Below are 9,899 nucleotides of genomic sequence, written 5' to 3'. Positions count from 1 at the left end.
ACACTGGTTCGTCATAGGTGATGGTTGGAAATGGTAATCTTCTTTCTATTTTATCTACTGGTACTTCGTTTCTTCCGACATCTTCTAAGCCTCTTCGCTTAAATAATGTTTTATATGTTCCTTCTCTTCAGAAAAATCTAATATCAGTTCAGCGTTTGTGTGCCGACAATAAATGTTTCATTCAGTTCACTAAATCTGTTTTTTTTGTTAAGGACAAGAAGACCAAGCAAGTGTTGCTCTATTGTAAGAATAATGGCTCTCTATATCCTATTCGCACAACCTCCCATCGCACATGTCCTGTTGCTCTATCAAGTGTTGTCTCACCTTCCTCTCTTTGGCATCAACGTTTAGGCCATCCGGGTAAACGCTCTCTTGCAACTTTAGTTCGTAGGGGTTTTATTCATTGTAATTCATCTTTTGAAAATTATGGTTGTAATGTTTGTCATCTAGGCAAACAATCCTTCTTCTCATAATATTGCAACTGCTCTTTTTCTATTAATTCACTCTGATGTGTGGCAAGCTCCATTTAGTTCCAATTCCGGTTTTCGTTATTATATTTTGTTTCTTGATGACTGCACCAAGTACTCTTGGATTTGTTTAATGCGAAACAAGTCAGAGGCATTTGATAAATTCAAAGAATTCCATAAAATGGTCTCAAACATTTTTAATTCCTCTATCGCTTATTTTCAATCCGATGGTGGCAAAGAGTATGACGATTCTCATTTTCGCTCTTTCTTTAGGGATCATGGAATTATTCACCGTTTCTCTTGTCCATATACCTCAGCTCAAAATGGTCGTGCAGAAAAAAAGCATCGACATGTTAATAATATGATACAATGTCTTCTCTTTCAAGCCTCAATGCCTTATTCGTTTTGGGCAGACGCTTTTTTGTTTGGGGTTCATCTTATTAATATTATTCCTCTTCCTATTCTTAATTTTATCTCACCTTATGAAAAATTGTATGGTAAATCACCTGATTACAATTTAATTAAGGTCTTTGGGTGTTTATGTTATCCTTATGTTGCACATTCTTTTGCTCACAAGTTTCTGCCTCGATCTAAACCTTGCTTATTTCTTGGTATATCTCCTCAACACAAAGGATTCAAATGTTTGGATCCATCCACTAATCGGATAATTCTTTCACGTCATGTACAATTTACCGAATCCTCGTTTCCATATATCTCTATGTTTCCGGCGAAATCTAGTGCAAATTCTACTTCTATAGTTCCTTCTTTACAAACTACTTCTCCTATATTTTCTCCAATTAATTTGCCTGCTAACTTTGATTTTATCTCTCCACCGGATGTAACTTCTCCTTGTGTATCTTTATCTCCTAAAAACTTGGCTACTACTTCTCCTAGGACTCTAACTTCCTCACATTCAAATAATCAGTTTTCTCAACCTGCTAAACATGTTGTGCACAGTTCTCCTATTTTATCTCCACAACTTTATTCTGTGCCTAATTCACATATTCTAACTGCTACCCCATTCCTTCCCTTATCCCCACAAAATCAGCAACCTATTTCTCGTGATATTAGTTATAATACGCATCCTGCAGTGCGTAGTTCTAGCTCAATGCAACTATCTTGTCCAAATGTATCAGAATCCATTCCCTCTCAAGATGCACCATCCTTATCTCCTTCAAATTTAAATTCTTCTCAAGCTTTAGCCTCTAAACAATCAGATAATCGTGCCCATGTCATGGTTACTCGTTCGATGAACGGGTTACTAAAACCACGCGTTATCCCCTCTCTTAATGTTTCTGTTTCAAGCCCTCCTTTTGAGCCAACATGCTTCACACAAGTATCAAAAGACTCTAGGTGGCTCAATGCAATGAGTGAAGAGTTTAATGCTCTACTGCAAAATCATACATGGACATTATTTCCTCCACCTCCCAATGTGAATATTGTAGGAAATAAATAGGTATATTGGATTAAATATGGTCCTAATGGCTCTATCGACCGTTTCGAACCTCGTTTGGTTGCACAAGGCTTTTATCAACAACCCGATTTAGATTATACAGAGACTTTTGCTCATGTGATCAGGTTAAGCATTGTTCGTCTAGTGTTATCATTGGCTCTTCTTAATTATTGGTGTATGCATCAACTAGATGTATCTAATGCATTTTTACATGGAGAGCTAAATGAAGTTGTTTATATGCGGCAACCCAGAGGTTTTGAACATCCTGATTATCCACAACATGTGTGTAAGCTAAGTCGCGCCATTTATGGATTGAAACAATCTCCTAGGGTGTGGTTTACTCGACTTGCGACTTATCTTTTGGACCTTGGTTTTAAGCAATCTACCTCAGATCACAGTATGTTTATTTTTCGCCAAGACGGGGCTATTTTTATCCTTCTTATTTATGTTGACGACATTGTTATTTTTGGATCCTCAAAGATGCTTGTTTCAGAGTTTATAGCATCCATGAAGTCTGAATTTGCAATGAAAGATCTTGGTTCCCTTCATTATTTTTTAGGCGTGGAGATAGTTCACAACACTGATGGGGTTCTTCTGTTGCAGCGACAATATATATCAAACCTTTTGCATCATTTTGATTTAGCCGAAGTTAAGCCTGTCCAACCCCCTCTTTACAGTAAGCTTGATTGGCATTCTGTAGCTACACCACTCCTTGATGATTCTTCTATGTATCGCCAAATGGTTAGAAGTCTTCAATATTTATCCTTTACACGAACGGATATACAATATGCTGTGAATATGGCTTCACAATTTCTGCACCAACCTCGACTTATTCATATTCAAGCTGTTAAGCGAATCTTCCGCTATCTTAAAGGAACTCCTGCTCATGGATTGCAGCTCTACAGAAATTCCTCCATCTCGTTAACAATATTCTCAGACTCGGACTGGGCGGGCTGCACAGCAACTCATCGTTCTACCTCTGGATTTTGCACTTTACTTGGAAATAATTTGATATCTTGGTCTACAATGAAACAACCAACTGTTTCGCGCTCAAGCACAGAGGCTAAATATCGTGCTCTCACTGTAGCAACTGCTGATGCTACATGGCTACAATTTCTCCTATGAGACTTGGGTGTTTATCTTCGCACTCCTATCCTTGCAAGATGTGATAATATTGGTGCCATCCATCTCGCACACAATCCAGTCTTTCACTCTCGATCAAAACATGTAGCTTTGGACTATAATTTTATTTTCGTGAGAAAATTAGCCAGGGTGACCTTACTGTTTCTCATGTTCCCACCTCACAACAGCTTGCAGATGTTTTCACGAAAGCTGTCTCTGTTACAAAATTCAAGGAGTTTCTTGCCAATCTTCATGTTCGTTCCTCCACTTCAAATTGAGGGAGGGTGACAAGGATGTTATTGTAAATATAATTATAGAGTTATGTTGTAGTTAGTATTATACTTTGAGTCAGTTTCACACATGTACTTGACTGATAAATAGGACACGATCTGGCCTTTGCTATTCACGCAGGCCTTTTGAAACTTGTGTTAGTTTTCTGTCTCTCAACTTCAACTTGTTGCTTCTAAAGGTTTCCTTATATTGATAGTACAAAAAATAATTACACTATAAAAAATAGTTTGATTTTCCTTATTAAGAAAAATAATCACAAACATAGAATTCTGCATAAGTTATTCACCGCTTGGTTGGTTGTAGAAGAATAATTATTTGTCTCAAAACTTAAAACAAAGTTTGACAACGTGATTTGCACTAAATAGGATAACTTTGTTCTCTTATTTAGGTTTTGATTCGTTTAAATAAATTTAGTGAAAATAATATATGTGTCAAAACTTGGCCGCAAGTCCTGGCGGATCAATAAGGCTTTAGTACAACTCGTGACATAACTTTTGAAATAAATTGTTCATATATAAATCTTGGTAGATCACCACGAGTTTGTGAAGATGGACAAAGATTTGTCTTTTTCAAATCTGGCGGAACAATAGGACTTTAGTGCAAATTGTATCGTACTTTTAGAACAAGTTGTTCAGACCGGCTGATAACCACAAGTTTTTGACGGATGGACAAAACTTAACTTGCCACGAGTCCTGGAGGATCGTCAGAACTCTGGTACAAATTGTGTCACAATCTTGATACGAACACAAATCGTATCGAATCGTGAGGAAATTCACACAAAATTCACCAACACATTTTGCTTCAGAATTGATTCAACTCATCTCCAAATTTGATATACAATCTTCTAATAATTCTCAATGGCACTACTAAAAAAACAACGTTTAGTGACGGACGTATTCCGTCACTAATCAGCATATATCTGTTGCTAAACATATGTTGCGACGGATTAGTGACGGAATGTCGTCTGTTGCGATTTTGCGCGTTGCTAACCTATTAGCGACGGAAAAATGAAATCCGTAGCAAACTTAGCGACAGAGTAGCGACGTATGAAATCCGTTCCACATTATAGCAACGGATTATTTTGTTGCTATTGTTATGAATTCCGTGACTAATTTCATATTTCATTTCGTCGTTTTAGTAAATTAGCGACGAAAATATTGTCGCTAATCCGTCGCAAAATCTTTGAATTATTTGTGCCTGCATTTAGTGACAATACAATGTTTGTCGCAGTCTGTAGCCTACTGTTTTCCCTCTAGCAACGACCAAAATCCGTCGCAAATCTGTCACAAATATTTTTCTTCCAATTTTTTATTTTATTTTAAATACACCTGTTAACACATACTACATACAAAGTAATAAATACCCTTAAAAATAACTGACATTCACATAAAATAATATTTATAAAAAAGATTCAAAATAGATAGCGAAATCCTAATCGTTAAGTCCAAAACACCGACAACACCAAGCTGTCAACTACCAAAAGAACCCACACATCCATCAAGTATTGTTAGTGCATAATTTTGTTCTTTCCAACAAAAAGCAGATAACTTTGTGCTTGAGATCCAAGACCATATATTCTTCTCTTCCTTGTTCCCCTAGCAGCTTCGTAATATGCTTCACATTGATCAATATCAGACTGAGATCAACATCATTGCCCTTGGCATCCTGCAAAAATTAAAAGAGCTTTAGCCATCCGATATCTTGTCACGGTTACAGCTTAAGCCGTATAATCCTGAGAAAGAACTACTCTCAATCAATAATGTTTCATTACTTATCAACATCAAAACAGACTTGAAACCAAAACTTTAGATTATAAAGAAACTAAAACAAATCCCACAAAATGCATATATCACAAGTTAATTAGCTGCTAGCACTAAGCTAATACCATATACCACAAGTTAATTGGCTGCTAGCACTAAGCTAATACCATATACCACAAGTTTACACCTTCTGCTCATATTTTCCTTTCTGTTTTACTGATAAGTTTAATCAATTGCATTAATAGCACTTAGATGGTTGGAAAATGTATACAATACACTATGCTTGTGTTGTTCAACCACATCCATTTTAACAAAATATCCCAATTATCTACATGTCATAGCTAGAACCCTTTACACCAAAACTATAAGTAACATGGAGAAAAGTATCCAAATGTTCAAGTATAAGAAAGGTATGATTTCCAGTGACCCTATTTCATAATTCATTAGTTTTGAATTTCATCTACTTACAGCTTCAATATCTTCTTCTGCCAAAGCTTGATAAACTCTAGATCTGCTCATAGGATTAATGCTCCCAAGCAAACTTGAATAACTTAGCTTGCTGGTGTTTTTTGCGTCCTTTAGTATGCAATCAGGGGGTTGCCCCTGCATAAAAATTTAAATTGTATTCAATGGGAGAAATTACTAACTGTGTTCAAGAGTCAATAACAACATTAGTTTTCAAGAGTCAATAACAATTGTGTTCTTTTTGGACCGACTAAAAAAAAATAAGCTTCGCATATACAATTAGGTACTAATTGGCATTTGTATATTATAAGAGCTGGAAGGTTAAGTTAGTTGTGGACTTGTGGTGGGGTTGTAAGTACCCATTCTTAGATTAAGTCGCCTTTGGTATATACAGTAACAGTGTTACAAATTCCAGCAAAAGCACACCAGTAACAACATAGAACATCAACAGCAATGCAGATTCATGTTTAGCCCAAAAAAAAAAAAAGCAATGGCTTAGTTCAAAATGGAACAGCAAGTAACCTTATAGCACAACAGTTCCAACACCAAGATATGTATGAGCTTAATTCATCAGATGCAATGGACAAATCACAAATACAACAACAGCCCATAAAATGTAGTAGCACAAGTCGTTCACTATTAGGCCAAAATGCTATGGCAAAAACCAAGCAACCATTTAATCTCAATTCATTACCGATCATAGAAGCCAACTGTAGGTAATGGCCAAGCAGCAAAACAACAAAATGTAAAGGCATGAGTCATTAAAATTCAGAACTGCACAACCATTACACCTTAGTTCTCAAAATAGAAACCAAGTGCAACAATATGTTCTCAGTGCAACAACACTCAAAATTATCTCAAGGTTGTCCCAACAATGAATTTAAAAGTGCCACAACAGCCTTTAAGACAGTACACCTTGACAAGGAGATGTAACAACATAGCACTCTTGATCCTAACAGTGTTTTATACAACAGAATGTGGCAACTACTGCCTGCCCATTTAACACTGATAAGGCTCCAATTGCAGTAACGGTTAATCAAAAATATGCAGTAATAGCTTACCTGAAGTTCAGCAGCCAAATGATCCAAAATGCAGCAGTTTCTTACCAACAAACCCAACTCCAAATGTGGCTCGAAAAACCAACAGCAGGCAGCAGTCACTCCATTTCAAGTTTAGCAGCAAATTAGGGATTTCGATAAGCCCCCAAGTTATGCAAAATGTAACTTCTTAGAATAATGGTTTTACATATACAAAGACTCAATCGAAGTAGCCAATTTACATTGTAATTTTCCTACTAAAACGTATTTCTTATTCCAAGCAAATCATTCTTATAGACAAGTTAATAAACAGTAATTGAAAACCATGAAACGACATTGGTAATTCATAGATTGTATTCAGCCATCTTTATTGGCATTCAAGTTCAAAGGAAACGAACACGATCAACACCTATATATTAGAAAGTTAAGAATAAACCTGCTCATTTGTCAACGTCAAGAATATACTTTTCTGCATGGGATAGCACTTCTCAATAATTTGAAGATCTTGTGATCCTCCAAAGGAACTATTGGAGATATGGTGAGATATGGTCTGCATTTCTGCACAGTTTTTCAGCATTTCTGCACAGCGTTTCAGCATTTCTGCACTGTTTTTCAGCATTTCTGCACTGCGTTTCAGCATTTCTGCACAGTTTTTCAGCATTTCTGCACTGCGTTTTCAGCATTTCTGCACTGCGTTTCAGCATTTCTGCATGATTTTCTAAACTGCGTTTCAGTATTTTTTTAGTGTTGTGCTTCAGCAGTGATTTTTTTTCTGCACTGTGTATTTGTATTTTTGCACTGCATTTTTCGCATTTCTGCATAGGTTTTTCAGCATTTCTGTACTAAGTTTCAGCATTTTAGTACAGTATTTTTAGCATTTTTGCACTGCATTTCAGAAATGCTGAAACGCAGTGCAGAAATGCTGAAAACGCAGTGTAGACATGCTGAAAAACTAGCATTTTTGCACTGCATTTCATTAGCATTAGCAGTACAAAAATGCTAAAAATACTGTACTAAAAGCACACCAGTAACAACATAGAACATCAACAACAATGCAGCTTTATATCCCATTGGTAACAAAAGCATACATATATCGGTTGGCTGCTATAGTCTTGCAACTACAACTTCATAGTGTTACAAATCACCAAATAGCAAAGGGCATATTATACTCCGCAAGCAGAATCAGTAAAGCACAGAAACATAAACTTGGCATGATGTCAATCTATGCCTGCACACATAGCTACAATACAAAAAGAGCAAGAACTGCCGAAACGCCCCAAATAGACTCAGCAGAAATCATTCTCACCGTTTTGTCAATAATAATTGAATTTTGACATGAGTAATCATCTTATCTCAAGTAATCGTACTAGTTCTCCACAATACAACATGAACATTTTAATAACAAAATGACGGAAGGAGATCTAGGAACTACGCAGATCTTGCAGTCTCAATAAATGTCATTTAAAAAAAGTATATCATCTTCTGTGTTTTAACAAAATGCAGTCATTTCTTTGGCTTCTAAAAGACAACAATCATGTCAAGTGTAACAGCTTCTATCAAATGCACAACTATATATTAAGAGCAACAGTTTTACCCCAACATACAACAACAAAATGACTAAAAGTGCAGCAATTTTTATTCAGGATTTTCGCAATGTAGCATCAATTCTTGTTTGGCAAAAGTAGGCACCAATCAAGTATAGGAGTTTCTATCTCAAAGACCACATATGTTTGTTGTAAATGCAATCATTCAAACACAGTAAACAACTCTCAAAGTGCAGATACAAAACTCATTCAAATGTAGTAGCAGTTCATCAAATAGAAAAGTAAGGCACAAAATATGTCTCCACTATAGCAGTTGCTTGCCTAAAAAACAATAAGCAACCTGACACTTATTTCAGCTTCTAAAGATGCAGTAACATTTCAAGTACTATAAGTCACAATATTTTATACTAAACATTGTTTACATATAAATATATGAACAATCTATGTAACAAACAGTGTGTATTCACTAATGGGGTTGAATTGTTTACATATAAATATATAAACAATCTATGTAACAAACAGAGTGTATTGACTAATGGGGTTGATAAAAAATTCACCTTTGGACCCATAGTGACTTTAACAACATCAGCAAGTTCTTCAATACCTTGAAGCATTGCAGCTCGAGCTTCAACACCAAATCTAATATCCTTTGCAGCATAACTTCTACTCCAATTTAACCTTCCACCAATCTGCAACAAAAACCATTTATAAACAGACAATCCAAAATACAGCTCTTCTTGATCTATACCAAAAAAAAAAAAAAGTATCTTGCAAAATAGTACTCACTTGTTGGGTGTTGGTTCTTGCCACTCTGTACAAAACAAGAAAATGGGTATTTGTTAAAAGTAATAAAGATTACATTTTTCTAACACAAAAAAGAAAAACAAGAAAATGGGTATTTCTTAAAAGTAATAAAGAATACATTTTTCTAATAGAAAAATCCAAGTTATAAAATGTGAATATTACCTGGCTTTGGAAGCAAGATTTGCTACAAAATGATACATTTTGCTAATGAGAAATGCTGCTAAGAGAGAAGAACAAGCTGAAATAACTTATTGAAACAGAAAATATCATTCACCTTTTAGTTAAAAAAAATGACAAACTGAAACAAAAAAAATCGAGTAAGAAACCCAGTTCACTAACACTGATTTCAAATCACAGAATATAAAGAATGTTGAGTTCTTCAAGCTTTTTCTCGACATGCAACGAATTAAAACAAACTTTAACCACCAAATAATATTATCCTACAAGATTTAGCACAAACAAAGGTCGAATTTCCATTTTCATCAGATTTTGGCCGAAATAGAGATTCCCAACACTTAACCCAACTTCGATTTTAGCCCAAAAAAATACTTAAAGACACTCTGTCCTTTAGATAATAAGCAAGAAAACACAGATAGATTTAATGTCAGAAAATACAAAGAAGGAGATAAAGAAGAAAGAAACTGCCCATAAAACATAGAAAAATCAAAACATACCTTTCCTTTAGATAAAAGTTGCAGTAGAAGAAGAGAAAAACACCATAGAAACCCTAGATTCACATTATTTTGATCTATGTTGTGCTCTCTCTCTCTCTCTATGTTAGCAATTTCGCACAGTCTATCTCTCTATCCGTGTTGGCTGCTGTGTTTGGAAATGAAATAATGTGTACCCTAGCTAGGAGATATCTTTTTTTTTTACATTTAACGACGGAATAGCGACGGATTTTATATTCCGTCGCTAAATAATACATTCATTTCTTTTAATAATTAATATTGCGA

General features: G+C 35.4%; 2 protein-coding genes across 3 annotated transcripts; one reads left to right on the top strand and one right to left on the bottom strand.

Moving 5' to 3' along the window:
• Window positions 1–2,097: 2,097 nt before the first annotated feature.
• Window positions 2,098–3,045, top strand: LOC132630259 (uncharacterized mitochondrial protein AtMg00810-like). Its single transcript, XM_060345848.1, has one exon. It carries the CDS (start codon window positions 2,098–2,100, stop codon window positions 3,043–3,045), a length of 948 nt encoding a protein of 315 aa, XP_060201831.1.
• Window positions 3,046–4,693: 1,648 nt separating this feature from the next.
• Window positions 4,694–7,200, bottom strand: LOC132633716 (uncharacterized). 2 transcript variants are annotated; one of them, XR_009579756.1, is made up of 3 exons: window positions 6,620–7,161; window positions 5,562–5,696; window positions 4,694–4,998 (listed from the first exon to the last, which is right to left on the bottom strand). XR_009579756.1 is itself a non-coding variant. In XM_060350217.1 (3 exons), exons 1-3 carry the CDS (start codon window positions 7,191–7,193, stop codon window positions 4,831–4,833), a joined length of 465 nt encoding a protein of 154 aa, XP_060206200.1. In that variant the 5' UTR covers window positions 7,194–7,200; the 3' UTR covers window positions 4,694–4,830. The 2 variants fall into 2 exon arrangements, 1 of the variants encoding a protein (XP_060206200.1); XM_060350217.1 differs by having other exon boundaries at window positions 7,032–7,200.
• Window positions 7,201–9,899: the final 2,699 nt, after the last annotated feature.

The sequence above is a fragment of the Lycium barbarum genome, chromosome 3, assembly GCF_019175385.1.
Source record: "Lycium barbarum isolate Lr01 chromosome 3, ASM1917538v2, whole genome shotgun sequence".
Lineage (NCBI taxonomy): Eukaryota > Viridiplantae > Streptophyta > Magnoliopsida > Solanales > Solanaceae > Lycium > Lycium barbarum.
The sequence above is the reverse complement of the archived record's forward strand: the minus strand, read 5'-3'. Positions and strand labels throughout refer to the sequence as shown.

Excerpts from the sequence above, each read along its gene's own strand:
- LOC132630259 (XM_060345848.1), top strand. The coding sequence starts at position 2,098 with ATGCATCAACTAGATGTATCTAATGCATTTTTACATGGAGAGCTAAAT.
- LOC132633716 (XM_060350217.1), bottom strand. The coding sequence starts at position 7,193 with ATGCTGAAACGCTGTGCAGAAATGCTGAAAAACTGTGCAGAAATGCAG. Across the intron at positions 5,697-7,031 it reads TGACGTTGACAAATGAGCAG|GGGCAACCCCCTGATTGCAT; the intron begins GTTTATTCTTAA and ends ATTTTTATGCAG. Across the intron at positions 4,999-5,561 it reads CAGAAGAAGATATTGAAGCT|GATGCCAAGGGCAATGATGT; the intron begins GTAAGTAGATGA and ends TAATTTTTGCAG.